General features: G+C 51.6%; 1 protein-coding gene across 1 annotated transcript; it reads right to left on the reverse strand.

Moving 5' to 3' along the window:
- Positions 1-1,208: 1,208 nt before the first annotated feature.
- On the reverse strand, positions 1,209-22,702 carry LOC136305870 (exocyst complex component 6B-like; the record flags this gene model as incomplete). The annotated part of the gene is made up of 3 exons (XM_066209189.1): positions 1,209-5,032; positions 13,581-13,693; positions 22,673-22,702. Coding segments are annotated over 3 exons (270 nt in total), but the record flags the coding sequence as incomplete, so codon positions are not given.
- Positions 22,703-22,726: the final 24 nt, after the last annotated feature.

A 22,726-nucleotide genomic window follows, 5' to 3' on the forward strand; every position in this document is an offset into this window, starting at 1 on the left:
GCGCGTCACTCGCTTCCTCCTGGATCGCACCCAGCCCTCCCTGTCTTATCTCGCTCCTTATCTGCCATCTGCTCCTCTCCCTTTTCCCCGTTTCTCTGCTCCCACAGCCTCCTTCTCCCGGGTGCTCCGTGACAGCTGGGGGTTGTCAGCTTCGCGCTGCCACTTTTCCCTGGATTTCCTCGCTCCTGGGAGCCCTGCTGCCACCTGTCCATCCCTTGCCGGCTCCAGGAGTGGGGAGATCATCACAGGTGTTTTCGGAGCCACGGCAGAAAAAAATCGTGGAATTAGAGAGAGGTTTGGAAGGGAATTTAGATCCCAACCCCATCCATGGGCAGGGAAACCTTCCATGGGGATCAGGTGGCTCCAAGCCCCAATGGCAGGAGAAATTGTGGAATTACAGAGAGGCTTGGAAAGGAATTTAAATCCCATCCGTGGGCAGGGGAACATTGCACTATTCCAGGTGGATCCAAGCCACAATGGCAGAAGAAATTGTGATCCAATCCCAGTGTCCAACCTGGCCTTGGGCATTCCCAGGGATCCAGGGAAATGTGGGAATTCCAGCCCAGCCCCTGCCCACCCTCCCAGGCAGGAATTGCTAATTCCCAAGATCCCAGCCCAATGTCCCCTTTCCCAGTGGGAAGCCATTCCCTGTGTCCTGTCCCTCCAGGCCTTGGCCCCAGCCCCTCTCCAGCTCTCCTGGAGCCCCTTTGGGGACTCTGAGCATTCCCGGGATTTTTCCCTTCTCCAGGGGAACATTCCCAGCTCTCCCAGAGCAGAGGGGCTCCAGAATCCTGGAATGGTTTGGGTTGGAAGTGACCTTAAATCCCATCCCATTCCCACCCCATCCACGGACCTCCCACCGTCCCAGGTGGATCCAAGTTGGCCTTGGGCACTTCCAGGGATCCAGGGGCAGCCCCAGCAAATCTGGGAATTCCAGAGTCCTTCCCAGGGAGGAATTCCTTTTGTTAGAAACCAATTAAAAATCCCTCAAATCTGAGCAAAACTTGGCTTCCACTCAGGGCAATGAGTGAGGATGGGGCCCAAAGCTCATCCAGGGATTTCCTTCTCCTCGGATCCCCGGCAAACCCCGGGCTGTTCCAGCAGCCAGGTGTCCAAGGGAAGTTTGGAATTTTCTTTTTTTATGAGATTTATGGGTTCAGGTTTTTCCCTCCCCCGGGGACGCACAGAACCAGACGAGGCGCGAACGAGCCAGTTAAATGCTGTATTTTGTTTTAATTGGAATTAACACCGGGATAAATGTCCAACATGCTAATTTCTAACAGAATCGAACCCGTGAACAACCATGCAGTCCTTTCTCCGACCATTCCAGCTCTTTTTTCCTCTCGGAATCAGTAGCTCTGCTAGCGAGTTTTAAGGAAAAAGAAACAACAAAAAACAACAACAACAACAACAAAAAAAAAAACCCAAAAATTTCCCTTTAAAGTTAAACCTAATTTGCTAAATTATTTTTTCCCCTTCTTGTGCAACGACTCGTGTGCAAAATAAAAGCTGTTTTCAGTTCCCAAAAATCAGGTGCTTCCACCCCAAAAATCAACGGGAAAAGGCAACGCCGGCAGCAGGGATGGGATGACGTGGGATGGGAGTTTGGGGAGTTTTCCCGGGAAAACAAAATCTGAGGGATGAGCCAAGGCCTTGGATGGGACAGGATTTTCCAGGGCTGGGAAAAGATTCCCAAATCCAGCCCTGGCGGGCAGGAGAGGGGCTGGGGATTGGAGCAGCAGCTTTGGGGTGAAGGAAACTCCCCTGAGCTCTTCCCCCTCCATCCCGGAATTTTTGGGGTGAATCCTGGTGTGTTCGGGTCTCTTCCCGCCGATCCACGGCGTTCCCGGAGTCATTTGGGATGGGATTTATGGGATTTATGGGATTGGTGTTCCCTTGGAGCTGCCAGGAGTGGGATAAACACGGAATCATGCTGGGGGATATATGGGGGGTCTCCAGGAGCTGTAAGAAAAACGGGATAGAGATCCCAAAAATCTCCCGGTGGGAGTTGGGATTGGATCGGGAACAAAGTGCAAAAAAAATCACTGGGAGCGTCTGGCTTGAACTTCCAGCCCCAGGAATACCCCAAAAAAATCCCAGGAAAACCCCAAGAATACCCCCCTAAATAAATAAAAAAACCCCAGGAAAATCCCAGAAATGCCTCCCCAAAAATCCCAGAAATACCCCCAAAAGATCCCAGGAAAATCCCAGAAATACCCCAAAAAATCCCAGGAAAAAAAAAAAAACCTCCCAGAAATACCCCCCGAAAATCCCAGGAAAATCCCAGAAATACCCCAAAAATCCCAGGAAAATAAAAAAAATTCCCAGAAATACCCCAAAAAATCCCAGGAAAATCCCAAAGAATCCCAGGAAAATCCCTCCCGTCCCACCTCACAGGTGCTGATGGCTCGGGCAGAACATCCTATCACCAAAATTCCCACTTTGGATTTTTCCCAACCCCTGGAACTCCTGAGAACTCCCGGAGAAGGAAAGAACCTTCTCGGGAAGCCAAATTTGGGGATTTACCATTTAAATACCATTCAAAATATCATTTTTTCCCAACTGCTGCTGGAATACATTTGCCGGAGCCGGGAAAAAAGGACGGGATAATCCAAATTCCTTTTCCTAAAAAACAAAATCCGCTCAGGAACGTCCAGTGGACGTGGAGCGAGGTGCGAGGGGAGCGTTACATATTTCTTTTGGGAAGCTGGAAATCCCGGATTGGGGTCCTGCCCGTGTTTCCCGCCCTCCTTTTGGATTTTTCCCTCCTAAGCGATTCCATCCGTGCAGGGAGGACACCCATCATTAGGAAGAGACTGAGAAGGGATTTGGGATGTCTTCCAGGGTTTTTTTGTTTTTTTTTTTTTTTTTTTGGATTTTTTTCCTTTTGGGGCAATCTGTTTAAAAGATTAATTTTGTTCGGAAGGGACGGAGCCGCCATCTCCTCCGTTGGAACAAAAAGTTAATTGGGACCAGAGTCCCAAAAATCCCATTTTTCATCCCGGGCTCCGAGTTGCGGATCCGGCTCTTGACCTCCCCGGGATCTGAATCCTGAATTCTCCCCCTTGGCCGGGATTTGACTTTCCCAGCAGCAAATCCTGAGCTCCAGGAGCCGGTTTGGAGCATCCCAATCCTGGTTTCTCCAAGGAGAACCTGAAAGGAGTGAGGAACCAGGAGGATCCCAGTCCTGCTTTCTCCAAGGACAGGAAGCGAGCAAACCCATCCCAGGTCGTTGCTCCTGGAATTACAGCTCAGGGGAGACGGGAAGGGATTTGGGATTCTGGGCGGTTTTTTGTGGGAATGCCTCGTGGAGTGAAATACAGGAGGGGAAAATGGAATTTTGGGATGGCAGCACAAAATCCCTTCCCTGTGTCCCGGCATTTTTGCTCCTTCTCTATCCCACTCCTGGAATTCCCCATCCCTGGTCCCTCTGGGTCATTTTCCAGAGGTGTCTCCAAAGCTGATCCCTTTCTGGCCACGCTGACTCCAAACTTTCCTCCACCTGCTGCTTTTCCCTCCGTCCCTCTTCCATGTCCCTCCGAGAGGAGTTCACAAGGAACCTCCGATCCCTCTCCAAAACCACGGAATTACAGATTTTCCCTCTTTATTAACAAAAAGAATCCCTCGGTCCCTGCAGCTGGGACAGCCCAAGAGCTCCAGGGGGTCATTCCCGACCGTGTTCCCGTTTGATTTTTTGGGATCGAGCCACCACGAACCTTCTCCAAATAGAAACCAACCCCAAAATATTGCTGAAGGTAAAAAACTCAGGATTGGTGCATCCAGAGGGTCGGGAATGGGCCCAGGAGCAGCATTTCCACCAGGGAGATTGGAATTCCCTTCCAGGGTTTGGGAATGTGGCTGGGTGACGTGAGGAATTAAGAGGCAAAAGGGTGACATGATGAGAAGGGCAAAAATCCCGATCTGGAATCGGAATCCCGGGATTAAATCCGGTTGGGGGCCGCCTGGTTTGAGCAGAGGATTTTTCGGGGACCTTTGGGACAGGGGGAATTTTATCCACAGGCACTTTGGAGCAGCTCCAGGAGATTCCCATCGATCCAGCTCCAACCAGGAAGACCCAGGGAAAGTTTTCCCCACGGAATCATCAGGGAGGAGAGGGAAGACGGGAAACCAGCATGGAAAAAAGAGGGGAAAAAAAAATCCCAGTTTGCCTTTCCTCCATCCCTGTGGAGCTTCCATCCCCTCTGGATCCCCATCCATGGATGTGTCCAGCAGCAGCCCAGCCCCAGGACACATTCCCAGATTATCCTTCGGCTGTCCCTTCCCAAATCTAATGGAGGAGGACACTCCAAACCCTTCTCCATGATCCCACAGCCCCTGGCAGGTGCCGGAGTGGAGCTCAGGGGCGGTTATGGAACACGTGGGAAAGCAATTCCAGGGATTTGCAGACTAACGTGGAAATCAGCCCTTGGAGGGGGAAAAGAGGAGGAAAAAAACCTGGGAAATCCCTTTTTCCTACGGAAATCCAAACCACAGGACACACTCAGGGCGACCCAGGGTGACCAATGCCCTTCCCAGATTTCTCTGTTTTCCAAGGGAATAAATTAACAAAAGGAAGGCGGGACGATTCCCTTCAATTTGGCTTTGACCAAAAAAAACCCCCCAAAAAACCCGAAACAAACCAAAACCAAACCAACCCAGTCCGGGTGCGAGCTTCTCCCAGGCTCCAAGAATTCCCATCCCCTTTCCTAAACCCCTGAAAATAGGAGTTTATCCAGGAGACTCCTCTTTTCCTGGGATTTTTTTCCGCCGGGAGCGTTTTGCCAACGAGGGAAGAGGGCGGAGACTTTCCAAGGCGAATAAAAAAATACAAATCTTCTCTCGGAACGGGATTCCCGAAGTTCCCAGGCGGCGGGAATTTGGGAATTCCGGAGCGGTGGAATCCCCTCAGGAGTGGTGGCTGTTGATGAGGCCGCGCAGCTGCTTGGCCACGGTGTCGATCAACTTCTGCTTGTCCCGCTCGTTCTTCCGGAACTGGGCGAAAACGTTGTTCTTCCTGCTGGTGTCCCGCATCCTGCACGGAGCACAAACAGGTTATGGAACGGGGAATGGGAATTTCCAGCCCCTACACCAAGTTTTGGGGCATTTTTCAGGCTTTAAATCCCTCCAAGACTTTGCTGATCCCAAATTCCCGCTCGTTTTTCTGGAATTAGGTGAAAACACTGTTTTTCCTGCTGGTGTCCCGCATCCTGCACGGAGCACAAACAGGTTATGGAACAGGGATTGGGAATGTGCAGTGCTCAGAGAGGAGGACATGGAATTTCCAGGCTCTAAACAAATTTCTGGGGCATTTTTTCAGGCTTTAAATCCCTGCAAGATTTGGGGTTTCCCCAACTCCCACTCATTTTTCCAGAATTGGGGGAAAACATTGTTTTTCCTGCGGGGGTCCTACACGGAGCACAAACAAGTTATGGAACAGGGATTGGGAATGTCCAATGCTCAGAGAGGAGGACATGGAATTTCCAGGCTCTGAACCGATTTTTGAGGTATTTTTCAGGCTTTAAACCCCTCCAAGACTTTGCTGCTCTTTTTTCCGGAATTGGACAAAAACGTTTTTCCTGCTGGGGTCCTACATGAAGCACAAACAGGTTATGGAACGGGGATTGGGAATGCCCAATGCTCAGAGAGGAGGACATGGAATTTTCAGCCTCTACATCAAATTTTTTGGTGAATTTTCCCAGCATTTTTGCTTTAAATCCCTCCAATCCCAGTCAATGCCACTCTGGGGTTTCCCCAATTCCCGCTCGTTTTTCTGGAATTAGGTGAAAACACTGTTTTTCCTGCTGGTGTCCCGCATCCTGCATGGAGCACAAACAGGTTATGGAACGGGGAATGGGAATTTCCAGCCTCTACACCAATTTTTGGGGCATTTTTCAGGCTTTAAACCCCCCAAAGACTTTGGGGTCTCCCCAGTTCCCACTCTTTTTTTTTATGGAATTGGGAAAAAACGTTGTTTTTTCCTGCTGGTGTCCCGCATCCTGCATGGAGCACAAACAGGCTATGGAATAGGGATTGGGAATGTGCAGTGCTCAGAGAGGAGGACATGGAATTTCCAGGCTCTAAACAAATTTCTGGGGCATTTTTTCAGGCTTTAAATCCCTGCAAGATTTGGGGTTTCCCCAGTTCCCGCTCGTTTTTCCGGAATTAGGTGAAAATGTTTTTCCTGCGGGGGTCCTGCAAGGAGCACAAACAGGTTGTGGAACAGGGATTGGGAATGTGCAGTGCTCAGAGAGGAGGACATGGAATTTCCAGCCCCTACACCGATTTTCGGGGCATTTTTCAGGCTTTAAACCCCTCCAATGCCAATCAACACCACTTTGGGGTCTCTCCCTAATTCCCAAATCCAGGAAATCCTAACTCCTCCCTCTTCCAAACCGGGATTTCTCCATCCCCACGTCGCCTTCTGCGGCGACGGAATTTGAGGAGGAAATTTAAAAATCATCATGGAATCCGCAGAATTAAGGTTTTTAACTTAAAATTTGCGTGCACGAGGTGCAGCTTTAGGGGAGTTGTGAATTTAAATTTTATGAAATATTCCCGGGAATCATGGAATGTTTGGGTTGGAAGGGAACCTTAGATCCCATCTATTTCCAACCCCCAGAGTAGGCACCGTCCAATATCCCATTTTTCCCAACGAATAAAAAAAAGTCAATTATATAAATGTATATAATTTATATTAAATATAGCACAAAATTATTCCCATTCCAGGAAGGAATCCGGCTATTTGGAAGGAGCACCTCCAGGAGATCTCCATAAATCCAGAGCCCAGCAGAGCAGGAGGTGGGACGTGACCCCCACATGCAAAGGTGGGAGGGGGTTCATGCCCTCCTGCATTCCCAGATCCATAATTTTGGGGGAAAAATCTTGGGACACGTTCCAAGGATGCTGGGAAGGGAAAAAAAATCCCACCAGGATCAACCTTCCAGCAGCTCCTGAAGGCACAACCTCCCCAAATCCAACCTCTTCCAAATTATCCCAATTTGTAAAAATGTTTTCTGGGTAAATCAGATCTGGCAGAGGCTGAGGGCTTTGGATGCATCCCATAATCCCAGTTTTTTGGCTTCGGGGATCTAAAGGAAGCGTTGAAGCGACAGGGACACTGATAATCCCTGGGGAAAACAGGGATCTGGGAATCTGGATCATCCCGAGGGTCTGGAGTTCAACTGAGCACAACCCAAACTTCTCCAAACTGAGGGAACACAAACAAACATCCGAGGTTTTCCCAGGCTTCAACCTCCTGGAAAGAGGCACAGGGAATCTGAAATGTTCCCAAAAAAACACCAGGCTTGGAGCTGGAATCCCGGCTAACGACTTTATCCCAAAGGGGAATTTTCTGGGGTTTCCAGAGCCCAGAGAAGGAGCTGCTCTCCCAACAGGAGCAGGAGAGCTTGGAGCACTTCCAGTCACCAAAATCGGGATTTTGATTGTTTTTTCCTTAATTTTTTAGGTTGGCAGCTGCTCCTCCAGGAGAACCAGGGAGTGATCGTGCCAACAGGAAACGGAGTTTGGAGTCTCCCGGGTCCTGCTAATGTGGATTTGGGGATAATTATCCTCCCCTGGAGCTCCAAACTGCTCCAGGAGGTCTCCAAGCTTTTCCCCAGGAGAGCTGGGAGCTCTCCCGGGTTCCAGAGGGAAATCAAAGGTGCTGGAAGTCGACCTGTACCTTTGGAAAACTCTTCCTGTCCCTCTCCAGCCCTTCCACACACCGGGAATTTAGAGCTTTTCCACCTCTGGGGCCATCTCCCATCCCGTGGGACCTCCTGGAGGCCCATGGAATGTTCCGGAAGCAGCACAAAAAAACCTTGGGATGTGTTTGGTTGGCTGGGAAGGAGCTGGATGGATAAACCTCTGGATCAGGATGGAAAGGGATTGCAGCTGGAGCCCTGATCCCGCAGCAAACCCACAGAGGTGGATCTGGAAAAGTCTGGGAGCATCTGGGAGCTGCTGGAATCTCCAGAAACCACGTGGAGGTAGAAGCTATTAATCATTATTAATTAATTAAGGTACAGAGCAGAAAATCTTAGCAGGATTTGGGTTGGGCTGTGCAGATTCCCAATTTTATTTCTCCAATAACTGGGATAACTGGGAGCACCATTAACAAACCTGCAGGGGTCGATCTGGAAAAGTCTGGGAGCCACTGGAATCTCCAGATATCACATGAAGATGGAAGCACTGAGATATTAAATATTATTAATTAATTAAGATACAGGACAGAAAATCCTGCAGGATTTGGGATGGGCTGTGCAGATTCATGGAGTTTTTTTCCCCTGAGCAGAGCCTTGGGATAACTGGGACCTCTCATAACAAACCTACAGAGGTGGATCTGGAAAAGTCTGGGAGCTGCTGGAATCTCCAGACACCATGAGAAGGTGCAAACACTGAGATATTAAACATTATTAATTAATTATGATACAGGACACAAAACCCACCAGGATTTGGATTGGGCTGTGCAGATCCATGTTTTTTTTTCCCTAAGAAGAGCCTTGGAATAACTGGGACCTCTCATAACAAACCCACAGATGTGAATCTGGTAAATCCGGGAATGACGGGAGCTACTGGGATCTCCAGACACCACGTGAAGGTGCAAGCACTGAGATATTAAATATAATTAATTAATTAAGTTGCCTAGAGGACGCAAAACCCAGCAGGATTTGGGTTGGGCTGTGCAGATTCCCAATTTTATTTCTCCAATAATTGGGATCACTGGGAGCACCATTAACAAACCCACAGAGGTGGATCTGGTAAATCTGGGAGCTGCTGGAATTCCCACACATCACATGAAGACGGAAGCACTGAGATATTAAATATTATTAATTAATTACGATTCAGGACACAAAACCCAGCAGAATTTGGGATGGGCTGTGCAGATTCCCCAATTTTGTTTCTCCAATAATTGGGATAACTGTGAGTGCCCATAACAAACCCACAGAGGTGGATCTGGTAAATCTGGGAGCTGCTGGAATTCCCACACATCACATGAAGACGGAAGCACTGAGATATTAAATATTATTAATTAATTACGATTCAGGACACAAAACCCAGCAGAATTTGGAATGGGCTGTGCAGATCCATGGTTTGTTGTTTTTTTTTTTTTTTCCCCTAAGAGCTTTGGAATAACTGGGACTTCCCATAACAAACCCACAAATGTGAATCTGGTAAATCCGGGAAGGATGGGAGCTGCTGGGATCTCCAGGCACTACACGAAGATGGAAGCACTGAGATATTAAATATTAATTATTAAGACAAAGGACAGAAAAATCCTTCCGGATTTGTGTTGCGCTGTGCAGCTCCCCAGTTTTATCTCCCCGAGCAGAGAGATTTACAGCCCCGGCATCACCGAGGGCTGGGAAGCCGGTCCCAGGATTAGGAGTGAAAAGGAAGCGAAAGGCGAGCCCGGCGCTGTCCCCACCCCTGTCAACAAACACCACCTCGGAGAGAGCCCGGGCTTTGTCTCAATTAATCCGGGAGGGGAAGAAAAGCAGCGGAGGTAAAAGCGCCTCTTTTAGCTCTAATTAGTGCATTTGGGAGGGATCGGGTGTCGCAGGGCCCCGCTCCGGAGGCACTTTGCGTTTCCAGCGCTTCCAGGGCTCCATTGAGAGCGGGACAATCGGGGCCGGGCAGGGTGAGGGTGAAAAGCCCGAGCGAGCGCACACTGACACCCGGGATATCCTGGGAGAGAGGGGCACGGGGGTGATCAGGGACGCAGATAACCGGGAGAACAGGTTAACAGGCTCGGCAGGAATTCCCGGAGGGATGGGAGGAGGCGGATGTGCCCCGCAGAGAGGAGACTCGGAGGCGCAGGGATGGACAGAGAGCCCTCAGAGGGGATCCCTGGAAGTGTCCAAGGGCAGGTTGGACATCGGGGCTTGGATCCACCTGGGATGGTGGGAGGCGTCCCTGCCCATGGATGGGCTTTAAATTATTTTCTTTTAAATTCTTAAAAGATTTTTTTTTTTTTTATTCTTTTCGAAACTTTTCTACGATTCCACGGGATTCCTTTCCAGCCAATTTTTCAGCAACCTGGGATAGTGGGAGGGATGCGGAGGGTGGGAATGGGATGATCTTTAAGGTTCTTTCCAACCCAACTCATTCCAGGGTTCTGGAGCCCCTCTGCTCTGGAGCCGGGCTGGGAGAGCTGGGAATGTTCCCCTGGAGAAGGGAAAAATCCCGGGAATGCTCAGAGTCCCCAAAGGGGCTCCGGGAGAGCTGGAGAGGGGCTGGGGCCAAGGCCTGGAGGGACAGGACACAGGGAATGGCTTCCCACTGGGAAAGGGGACATTGGGCTGGGATCTTGGACAGCAATTCCTGGGAGGGTGGGCAGGGGCTGGGCTGGAATTCCCAGATTCCCTGGGGCTGCCCCTGGATCCCTGGGAATGCCCAAGGCTGGGCTGGGTTCACCTGGGACGGTGGGAGGTGTCCCTGCCTATGATAAGGAGTGGGAATGGGATGATCCTTAAGGTTCCTTCCCACCCAACCCGTTCCATGATTTTGTGACTTTATGGAATGAGCCAGGCTGGGGTTTGGTGACATTTTGACACCAGTTTGTGGAGCTGCTCTCCTGCTGTCCCACCGCCTGATCCCAGCTCACTGCCTGCCCCCCATTCCCCGGCTCTTCCAGACGCTTCGTGGCCAAGCTCCCAGAATTTGGGTGGCCCTTTATTTCGGCATTCCACTGCGAGCTCTGAATAAACCTCTCACTTTCGCATCTCGGATGTGGGGTCACGAATTCTCTGTGCATCGCGGAATTACTCCGGCTGGAAAAGCCCTCCGAGGCCACCAAATCCAACCATCCCCCGGGATTTCCACGTCCATCCCTGACCCACGGCCCTGAATAACCCAGGGATAACGCAACCCATGAAATACCAGTTTCAAAATAACACCATGAGGCGTAAAAGTCCTTTAAACCCAGAAACTGCCCCAGTTTGGTCCCCGTGTCCCTCCCTGGTGTCCTGAGGTGCCGTGACATCCATTCTCCTCCTCTGGTGGAGAGGAGCTGGAGTTTCCCTGGACCAGAGGGAAGCCCGAAGCTCACAAACACCCCAAGGTCACTCACAGAATCGGGGATTCAGAATAATCCGGGTTGGAATTCAGGAATTAAAGCCCATCCAGTGCCACCCCCTGCCACGGGCACATCCCGCTATCCCAAAGTGCTCCAATCCCCGTCCGACCCGGCCACGGACACTTCCAGGGATGCAGCTGGGCTTGGTGGGATTAACCATGGGATGGGACCATGAGGAGCAGTTTGAGGTGATTTGGGGGCTCTCTCTTTGTCCTCGAGGAGGAGGTGATGAGTTTAGGGTTGGGGCCACGCTTCCAGAAGAACATTCCAGGCCCCTGGATCCCTGGAGGTGTCCAAGGACAGGTTGGACAGGGCTTGGAGCAGCCTGGGATAGCGGGAGGTGTCCCTGCCCATGGAACTGGATGGGTTTTAGGGTCCCTTCCCACCCAAACCATTCCATGATTCCACCAGGATTCCCTCCTGCCCTTCTCCTCCGTGCAGGACCCAGCAGGAAACCATCGGGGGAAAAACGACAAATTCCCACTTTTTTTTTTTTTGGCTCATTCCCCCCAATCCCACCAGCTGGAAAACGACCTGGGAGGTCTGCCGGGAGCAGGAGCAGAGAGTGGATCCTTCCCGAGCCAGCTTGGAGCTGGACCAGGGGAGATCATCTGGGAGACCCACCACGGGCAGGCCGGGCGGGGTGACAGGCGGAGCAAATCCCGCTTTTTCCTTGGACCCACCGCGTTCCCGGCACGGCTCCAGGATTTGGGATGGAGCTGTGCGAGGCATATGAACTACGGGCCCTTCAAAGGATGGATTGAGGGAGCTCGTGCTGGTGGCCCCAGCCAGAGCCCTCCATGGGATTTGGGGTCAGGGATCTCCGGGAACCCCGCAGGATTTGGGGTCGGGGAATCCTCCCGGCTCCCCACGGGATTTGGGGTCGGGGAATCCTCCCGGCTCCCCACGGGATTTGGGGTCGGGGAATCCTCCTGGCTCCCCACGGGATTTGGGATCGGGGAATCCTCCCGGCTCCCCACGGGATTTGGGGTCGGGGAATCCTCCCGGCTCCCCACGGGATTTGGGGTCGGGGAATCCTCCTGGCTCCCCACGGGATTTGGGATCGGGGAATCCTCCCGGCTCCCCACGGGATTTGGGGTCGGGGAATCCTCCCGGCTCCCCACGGGATTTGGGGTCGGGGAATCCTCCCGGCTCCCCACGGGATTTGGGATCGGGGAATCTCTGGGAACCCCCGTGGGAGAAAGGGGAATGGAAACGAACGAGGATGGAAAGGGATGGGAATGGAAGGATAGGGATGTGTGGAAATAGGAGGAAATAAGAGATGAAAATAGGGAAATTTAGGAAGAAATCCAAGTGTGGAAATGTAGAAATGGAGAAATGCAGAAATGCAGAAATGCAGAAACATAGAAATGTAGAAATAAATATTGAAATATAAAAACAAATAAAAATACAGAAATACAGAAATACAGAAACAGAAATATAGAAATACAGAAATATAAAAATAAGGAAATATAGAAATATGGAAATATAGAAATATGGAAATATAGAAATATGGAAATATAGAAAGATAGAAACAGAAATAAAAATACAGAAATAGAAATAAATATAGAAATACAGAAATACAGAAATAAATAGAAATATGGAAAAATAGAAATGCAGAAATACAGAAATATGGATATACAGAAATACAGAAATATGGATATACAGAAATACAGAAATATTGAAATTTAGAAATAAAGAAATACTGAAATTAGGAAATCTAGAAATAGAAATACAGAAACAGAAATAAATAGGAAATAAAACATAGAAATAGAAATGAAAGTAAAGAAATAGAAATAAATAAAAAGAGAAATAAATAGAACTGTAGAAATAAATAGAAATAAAAATATAGAAAGAGAAATATAAGAGAATAGAAATAAATAGAATTAAAAGTACAGACATAGAAATGAAAAATACAGAAATAGATATAAGTAGAAATAGAAATATAGAAATAAGTATAATCAGAAATACAGAAATACATAAAATTCAAAATACAGAAATAGAAATAAAAATAGAAAAGTAGAAATAAATGGAAACACGGAAATACGGAAATACAGAAATAGAATGGAATAAACCAGAATATTCTCAGGTGAAAGGGAAACCACAGCACCGTGGTCCAACTGCCCGACCACGTCACAACCAAAAGCTGTTCATGGCATTGCCCAAACGCCTCCAAAAACACTGAAAAATCCGGGATAGCCACTCCTGCCTGCAGCCCAGCACGTTTTAAAGGATTTTGGAGCTGGAAGTTCATCTTCGCAGCGAAATTTTCTGGCAGGACAAGGAAAACTCTGCTTAGGAGCCAATAAAAAGAAGGACCCGCAGCCAAACCATTGAATTTGGATAATTCGGGTCAATTATTCGGATAAACCGGGATTGGTTTTTTCTCTCTGAGCTCTCTCTGTCCACCCAGGGCCGGGATCTTTTGCTCGCAGGGGTTGGAACGAGCTGCTAAAGGAAGATAAGGGTGGAAATCCTCCCGGGATTTGGGAGCCACACTCACTTTTCCAGCAGGATCAGGGCTGTGGTGGGGTTCACACGGAGGTACTTGCACGTGGGCTGCCCGTAGTCGGCCAAATACGTCGACCAATCCCACTGGATGAACAGATCCAGGAGCTGGAAAGGAAAAACAAACGGGGGCTTGAAAAAGCTGGAGAAGGGAGCAGGTTGTTTCCCTGGAGGCTGGCAGAGGTCCTGGCCAGGTGGAGTTATCCATTAAAAAAAAAAAAAAAAGGAATGCGGGTTTTATTCATTTGTTTAATGTTATTCTGTTCTCATTTAATCGCTGACTTGGTTGTACTTCATTGTTAATTTAGGAATATTTAACGTGAATTAATGCAGGGTTGTATTCATTTGTTTGATATTATCCTGTGCTCATTAAATCGTTGACTTGATCGCACTTCATTGTTAATTTAGGAATATTTAACATTAATTGATGCAGGGTTGTAATAATTTAATTAATTTAGCCGTTGAGCATTCCTGCTCTGCGATCCCTGTTTCTGAGGGGGGTTTGAGGTCTGAGACACCTCGAGGACGTGGCTGACAAACAACCCCTGACGCTCTCAGCCATGGCAGGAGGAAACTTCTGGGGTCAAAGCCACCACAAACTTCTTCTGTCCCCAAACAACGTTCTAAGCATTCCCCCAGGGATTTCTCATCCACTCTTGGTCCATCCCAACAGCCTCCAAGGGCTCTGGAAGTTGTCTCCAAGGCCCAGAGCTCCCCGAGGAGCTCAGGGGGGTTAATTCTGGGTGAGAATAACCCAGAGATAACCCAGAATAACTCCCGGAGATGGAAGTCCCCAGGTGCTTTCCAGACGCTGGGGTGAGAAACCACCAGGCCTTGGCAGCCGGGGTGGGAAAAGGGATTAACTCAGCCACCCGTGACAGTCCCCGCTCCGGGCCGCCCAAAATTCCCACCTGCAGCCCTTGGTGTCCAGAAATGACCCCGCTCCTCCCAGCCAGGTGAGGGATGTGCCAAGGACAGCCCAGGTTCCCTAAATGCCCTTTCCCCACACCGTTCCCATCCTTATTTTACAAGGAAAGAGAAGGAAACAGGAGCTGCCATGTCCTCCTCACACGTGGATCTCCTCACCTCAACTAGGCCTTGTCTCCTCTGCCCACCCACGAAGGCACAGTCCAACGCCCTCTTCCCACACCGTTCCCATCCTTGTTTTCCTTAAAAACCAGGTTTTCCCAATGCCCTCCCCACAAGTGGATGTCCTCCCCTCAACGAGGACTTGTCTCCTCCACCCACCCACGAAGGCACACTCCAATGCCTCCTTCCCACACCGTTCCCAACCATTTTCCTTAAAAAACCAGGTTTCCCCAATGCCCTCTCCACACATGGATCTCCTCACCTGAATGGGGACTTGGCTTCCCCACTCACCCACAGAGGCACAGTCCAACGCCCTCTTCCCACACCGTTCCCATCCTTGTTTTCCTTAAAAAAACAGGTTTTCCCAATGCCCTCTCCACACGTGGATCTCCTCACCTCAACGAGGACTTGTCTCCTCCACCCACCCACGAAGGCACAGTCCAATGCCTCCTTCCCACACCGTTCCCATCCTTGTTTTCCTTAAAAAACCAGGTTTCCCCAATGCCCTCTCCACACATGGATCTCCTCACCTGAATGGGGACTTGTCTCCTCCACCCACCCACGAAGGCACAGTCCAACGCCCTCTTCCCACACCGTTCCCATCCTTGTTTTCCTTAAAAACCAGGTTTTCCCAATGCCCTCCCCACAAGTGGATGTCCTCCCCTCAACGAGGACTTGTCTCCTCCACCCACCCACGAAGGCACACTCCAATGCCTCCTTCCCACACCGTTCCCAACCGTTTTCCTTAAAAAAACAGGTTTCCCCAATGCCCTCTCCACACATGGATCTCCTCACCTGAATGGGGACTTGTCTCCTCCACCCACCCACGAAGGCACACTCCAATGCCTCCTTCCCACACCGTTCCCAACCGTTTTCCTTAAAAAAACAGGTTTCCCCAATGCCCTCTCCACACATGGATCTCCTCACCTCAACGAGGAACTTGTCTCCTCCACCCACCCATGAGGGCACAGTCCAAGTCCTCTAAATGCCCTCTTCCCACACCGTTTCCATCCCTGTTTTCCTTAAAAAAACCCAGGTTTTCCCAATGCCCTCTCCACACGTGGATCTCCTCACCTTGATGAAGAACTCGTCTCCTCCACCCACCCATGAAGACAAAGTCCAACGCTCTCTTCCCACACCATTCCCATCCTTGTTTTCCTTATAAAACCATATTTTCCCAATGCCCTCCCCACACGTGGATCTCCTCACCTCAACGAGGAACTCGTCTCCTCCACCCACCCACAGGCACACGAAATTCCCGGGCTTCCCAGGATCCCCTTCACCTCTGCCCCATCCCACAGCAGGTTAATTAAGAGCTCCTGCCTTTCTCCCCCCTTTCCCGAAGATCCCGTCTTGGAGCGCCGCTGTGACCGCTCTATTTGGGGACGGGCTGCCAAGCGCGTGGAGACGTCTTCATCGCCCGCTCGGCTCGTCCCGGAGCCGGGAGAGGCCGGGCCCCGTCCCGCGGCCAAGTCGGGGCCCATAGAGGCCCCATTGTCCCCTGGTCTCCATGGTTTTTCCTGGAGGTCCCCGGCGCTGTTTAACAACGCGCCCTGCCCCGCCAAGAAGGGGGATTTAGCTCCTCCGAGACCTCCAGATACAAAACAGAAATGTGCGACAAGATTCTTTTTTTTGACTATGTAGGTCAGGGCAAGGAAAACAAGCTGTCGGGAACAATCCCCCGGGCCGGCGGGGGGGACGGATTAGCCGGGACCTAAGAGGGCTTTTCCAGCCCGGGTCCCGCTCGGCTTTGTCCGCCGGGGCCCTTTGTGTTGAACTACAAACCCGAGCTGAACATCGTTTGGCAGGAGGGTTTGTTTTTTTGTTGTTGTTGTTGTTCCCCTCCAAGGGGGCACCTTGGTAGAGAGACAACCTTAAATGTGATTTCACAGGCGCTTTTTCAGGCCAGGACGCTTCCGCGGGGTTTGGCGGCTGCCGGGAGGGCTTGCATGGTTGTTGGGGCTCAAAGGGAACCCCCACAACGCACCAAAGGCCTCTTGCTGGTGGCCCCGGCAGGCTGAACGTGCCTCGGGCAGATCCCGAACAAAGCCTGAAGGAGTTCTTTGCCATGGAAAAGTCTCCCGGGGCCAGGTAGCTGCTCGTGGGGAGGGGGAAGAACGAGCCGAAAGGAAAGGGGCGAAGGAGGGAAGGAAATAAAAAAGGTGAGGATTGAGGAAGGGGTTGGGAGAAGATGGTGTGAAAAGGTTGGGAGTTGTTCTGGCAGAGGCTCGGGAGCAGTGCGGGAGCTCAGAGGGACACGGAGCTGCTCCCAAGGCTGGTGCTCCTCCGCTCTGGAGCCAGGCTGGGAGAGCTGGGAATGTTCCCCTGGAGAAGGGAAAAATCCAGGGAATGCTCAGAGTCCCCAAAGGGGCTCCAAGAGAGCTGGAGAGGGGCTGGGGCCAAGGCCTGGAGGGACAGGACACAGGGAATGGCTTCCCACTGCCAGAGAAACTCCAGAGACCTGGAGCCATCGACAGCAGCTCTACAGGAGCCCAGGTGTGCCCAGGTGTGCCCAGGTGGGCAAAAAGGCCAAGGGCACCTGGGCTGTGCCAGCTCTGGGGTGGCGGCAGTGCCAGGGCCGTGTCCTCGTCCCCTCTGCCGGCACTGCTGAGGCCACAGCCTCAAATCCTGGGGCAGTTTTGGGCCTCTCCCAACAAACTGACCCTGGAGGGGCTGGAGCGTGTCCAGGGAAGGGAAGGGAGCTGGGAAAGGGGCTGGAGAATTCCTGAGGGAGTTGGGAAAGGGGCTGGAGAATTCCTGAGGGAGCTGGGAAAGGGCTGGAGAATTCCTGAGGGAGCTGGGAAAGGGGCTGGAGAATTCCTGAGGGAGTTGGGAAAGGGGCTGGAGAATTCCTGAGGGAGCTGGGAAAGGGGCTGGAGAATTCCTGAGGGAGCTGGGAAAGGGGCTGGAGAATTCCCGAGGGAGCTGGGAAAGGGGCTGGAGAATTCCTGAGGGAGCTGGGAAAGGCTGGAGAATTCCTGAGGGAGTTGGGAAAGGGGCTGGAGAATTCCCGAGGGAGTTGGGAAAGGGGCTGGAGAATTCCCGAGGGAGCTGGGAAAGGGGCTGGAGAATTCCTGAGGGAGTTGGGAAAGGGGCTGGAGAATTCCTGAGGGAGCTGGGAAAGGGGCTGGAGAATTCCCGAGGGAGCTGGGAAAGGGGCTGGAGAATTCCTGAGGGAGTTGGGAAAGGGGCTGGAGAATTCCTGAGGAGCTGGGAAAGGGGCTGGAGAATTCCTGAGGGAGCTGGGAAAGGGGCTGGAGAATTTCTGAGGGAGCTGGGAAAGGGCTGGAGAATTCCTGAGGGAGCTGGGAAAGGGGCTGAGCCCGGAGAAAAGGAGGCTCAGGGGGGACCTGGAGGCTCTGCACAATTCCCTGGAATGTTGGAGCCAGGTGGGATTTGGGATCTGATCCCAGGGAATAACAGGATAAGAGGGAACGGCCTCAGGTTGTCCCAGAGGAGGCTCAGGGTGGACAGCAGCAGGAATTTGCTCATGGAAAGGGCGCTCAGGCCTTGGAAGTGCCCAGGGAGGTTTGGAGTTCCCATCCCTGGAGGTGTCCAAGGAATTCCTGGATGTGGCACTCGGTGCCAAGGTGGGGATCGGGCACAGCTTGGACTGGATGATCCTGGAGGGATTTTCCAACCTCAGTGATCCTTGGATTCCGTGTGTTTGAAGGTTGGACCAGATAATCCCCTTCCAACCCAAATTATTCCACGAAAGGTTGGAAAAAAAAGGGGAGGCAGAGATGGAAACCTTTCCTGGCTAAACCTTAGGCCGGGTCTAGGAGTTGGCTGGGAGGTCCTCAGGGTGGACACTGGGAAAATTTCTGCCTGGAAAGGGCTGTCCAACCTGCTGGAGTCCCTCTGCCTGGAAGGATCTGAAGGATCTGAAGGATCTGAAGGATTTGAAGGATTTGAAGGATGTGGGGACATGGGTCAGCGGTGGCTGAAGAAAGGCTGGACTCCACTTCTGAGCGCTTTTCCAACCTCACCCATTCCACGACTCCCAACGCTCCCACCTCAGCCAGGACCTTTCTGGAGCTCTCCCGGAGCCAGACCACCCCCGGGTGGCTCCCGACAGTGACGGATGGGCTGTGTATTTCCCAACTCTTTGCCCACATCCATCTTTTTTTTGGCCGGGGCAGGTCCGAGGACGGCACCTTTGGCCCCGGCTGCCGGCGCTCCCGGGGCTGGTGCTCCGGAGGGGACAGAGGTCCTGCAGGAGGAAGCCCCAGGGCTCGGGGAGAGCTGCCTCCAGGCGATTTATCTGTCACATAAAATGCGGTTTTATTGGTTTTACTGCTTCAACTTTTCACCTCTGCTGCTAAATCTGAACGGGCCGAGGGGGGGAAGGAGAAAAAAAAAAAAAAAGAGAAAAAAAGAGCCGGCGGCGTGCGGGTCTGCCGGGGGAGTTTCCAAATCAAATATGCAAATACCATTAATTCTTTAAACTGGAGTCTCCCTTTCAAGGCCATAAATCAAACTCGACAGCGCATCCACTGGGTGGAGGTGGGGGGGATGGAAGGAAAAGGAGAGGAGGGAAAGGGAAAGGAGAGGAGGGAAAAGGGAAAAAATAAAAAAGAGGAGGGAAAAAATGAAGAGGAGCTTTCACCACGATGATGTGGGAGCGGGAGAAGATCAGGGAGCTGCAGCTTCCCGGGGTTCTGGGAACACCTTGAGCAGGAGCAGGGAGAGGTTGCAGGCACAGCTTTATAAAAACGGAGAGCTGGAGGACGGTCTGAAAAAAAACCGCCAGGAAAAAAGCTACTAAAAAGTACTAAAATGGGTTTTGTACACACACACGGGCCTGTGTTCAAACTGAAGCGCAGGATTCGAGAGGAGGAAATGCTGGAATGAAAGAACCAAACCGGGAGTCAGTTCCCAGCCCTGTCCCGGGCGCCCCTAGGAAGAACCTTCCCCCCCATTTCAGGGAATCGCGGAATCATTTGAACTGGAAAAGACCTTTCACATCATCAAGTCCAACCACCGGTCCCACCTCAAAACCACTTCCTTTTCGCCCCCCCTGGCAACGTCACCACCTCAAACTCTCTGAAAACGTCCTTTTTATCCGAGCAGACGCATTTTTACGCCCCTCACCTCAAGCAGTGGGCTGGAAGGTCCCTGCAGGAGGAAACCAGGCCGTGGTTGGGCTCTGGATCCCCCTCCAGACGAGAAGGGGAGCAGGGACAGTTTGTTCTGTCCTGATGACAACCCGGAATCTGGATTGAGTCCTCCCGGGCCAAGCCAGGAGTGAATTCACTGGAACGTGAACCCAAAACTGACTCCGAACACGGTGTGCAAGCCCTGCCAGAGCTCCTGGAACCGGATCAAAGCCACCACGGGCGTTTGCACGCTCGCACCCGTGTCATGGTCATGGGATCGTGGGAAGGGACCTCAAAGCCCACCCAGATCCAACCCCACGGGCAGGGACACCTCACGCCATCCCAGACGGATCCGAGCCCCATCCAGCCTGGCCTTGGACACGTCCAGGGATGGGGCTGTGACTGCCACATCTGGCCCAGCATCTCCCTAAACGGGGAGTTGCACCAAAAGCTCCTGGCCTGCAGGAAATTCCCATGGGAATGCACCAGTTTTCCCAGGAAAAGGGAGGGGATTGGGTCCTCATCGTGGTTTTCCAGTCCTTTAGGGGTGGCTACCAGGAGGAGAAGGAGGAAGAGGAGGAGGAGGATCTCTCTTCCCAAGGAGCCACGTGGAGAAGACAAGGAGAAAAGGCTCCAAGGTGACACAGGAAAGGTTTGATCTCCACACAAGGAAGAAATTCCTTGAAGTGAGACCTGTCCTCCACTGGGACAACTTCCCCGTGGATGTGGTGGAGACCCGACTGCTGGAGGTTTTTGGGATGAACGGCACAGGGCTCCTTCCATCCATTCCTTCCCTCCTAACCACGGTGGTTCTGTGATTCCATCCCAGGGAAAAAAAAAGCAAAAAACAAAACTTCCCTCTGATCCACCACCAGATTTCCTCCCAGGGACAAGTCGGAGCACCGCCACAGGTTTAGTGGGATCGGATGGATTTGGTGGGATTAGACGGATTTGGATTCCACCAGGATGGATTGGAGAGGACTTTGCCAGATGCTGCCAGCGTTGGTGGGAAACATTCCACACAGAACTAAACCTTTCCTTCACCAAAAGCCTAAATCAGGGAACCCAGCCCTTGTTTCTCCAGCTGGGTCGAGGTGGGACGAGGTTTTCCTTGTGGTGGGATTCTGGGGACACTCAGATCTCCACGGGAGCGACAGCCGAGCTTTTGTGATGGGTTATATGACCCCCCAGGGCGTGGAAACGCATGGATTCAGTCGGGTTTGGTGTTTTCCCAGCTGGAAGCAGCATTGCTGCCCTGAACCCTGCTGAGGCCCACGTCCAGGAGCTGGGTCGCATCCCTCAGTGCCCACTCTGGTTTTCCATGGAAGAGGGAAGGAATGTTTTCGGATCCAGGGTGAAAACAGCTCCCAAAAGCTCCATTATCCCTCCTTGTAGTCTGATGTTCCTCTTCCCAGGGTTTTTTGTACCTGGAATGAACAACCTGCGACCCAACACATTCCACAAACCAGCTCTGATTTGTGCGGGATCGCACCTCGAAGTTCTAAACCCGGTGAGAAATTTCCTTTAAAAAGCTCCTTTTTCCCTGACTGAACACCAGAGCTCCTCGGGAAAGGGGACAACGAGCGGCCAGACTTGTGTCCCACCACCTGGAGGATGGAGATGCCTGAAGTTTTATCTCCCATGTATTTGAGGTTGTGCGGTGCCCAGGGGTGAGCTCCGAGCTCACAGTCAGCGTCACTCCGCTCCGCACACAGCAGGGACACAAAACAAATCCTTCTCCTGCTGCACACCAAGGACAACTCTCAGCCCCAACAGCACAAACAAGGGTGGGCTGGAGGGAGGGACACGAAGGATGGGACCTCACAGCCTGGAGCTGGGACTGGACAATGCAACCCCAATGTGCAAATGGACCAAAACTTATCAAAGTGTGAGACCTCCTGACCAGGGGCCCATTCTGTGACCATTTTGGGTCCATTTTGTGCCCATTCTGTGACCATTTTGTGACCATTTTGTGACCATTTTGGGTCCATTTTGTGACCATTTTGGGTCCACCTTGGTTCCACCTTGGGTGCAGCCCTGGCCAGGCTCTTGTCCTGCCCAAGGTGTGTCCTAAAGTCCTTTCAATAAATCTCTGCTTCATTCTCTGGCTCTGTCCAGTCTCTGTCCCAGCTCAGCCTTCCCAAGGCATCAATGGGACAAGACATCAGCGGGATCAGAAAGCAGTGGCCAGACCCAATCCTGCTGGGGACTTCCAAGAAAGACCCAAAACTATGGAAAAACCAGTGGCAATTCCCAAATCCACAACCCATCCACTGGTGGAGCAGCCCCTTCCACCATCCAGCAGGGAATTTTTAGGGATTACAAAAACCCCAAGGAGCTTCCAGCAGCAGCAGCAGCAGCAGCAGCAGCAGCAGCCACGTCCAAGCACAGCCCAAATAATTTATTTTGGGGAGGTTTCAATTACGCCTCGTGGGAAAGGAACACCGAAAGAGAAAGAAATATTCCAACCCCCGGGAAGACGTGGGGGTTTGGGACAACAGCGTTCCCGAAGAGAACAGGCACGGGGAATTGGAACACGATGTTTGTTGTGGGATTGTGAAAGGCACGGAGGGGGGGAAATGATCGTGGCCTAAGTGAAAACAGGAGAGGATTTGTCGCTGGTTTTACTGCAGGAGGAGGAGGATTTGCTCTGGGAATTGGGTGTCCTTGGGGTGAGGGGTTGGAGAGGACCCGCGGGGAGCTGGCGATGGAAAAGGATCCACACGTGGAGCAGAGGGAAGGAAAATCTTGATTTAGGTGCTCCCCTAACCACCTGGATTTCTGGGAATTATGACAGATCCGAGAGTCCTGCTTGGACCTCTCTGGACAGAACAGCCCCAAGGGACTCCACCCAGGGGCGTCCTCCTGGACAGAGAAGAACCAGTTCCAAGCTCCTCACCTCACATTTAACTGGGTTGATTTCTCGAGTTAAAAGCAGCGATTTGATTTTTTT

The sequence above is a fragment of the Chamaea fasciata genome, unplaced genomic scaffold, assembly GCF_029207755.1.
Source record: "Chamaea fasciata isolate MVZ Bird 193981 ecotype frontalis unplaced genomic scaffold, bChaFas1.0.hap1 SCAF_733, whole genome shotgun sequence".
NCBI classification, from domain to species: Eukaryota; Metazoa; Chordata; class Aves; order Passeriformes; family Sylviidae; genus Chamaea; species Chamaea fasciata.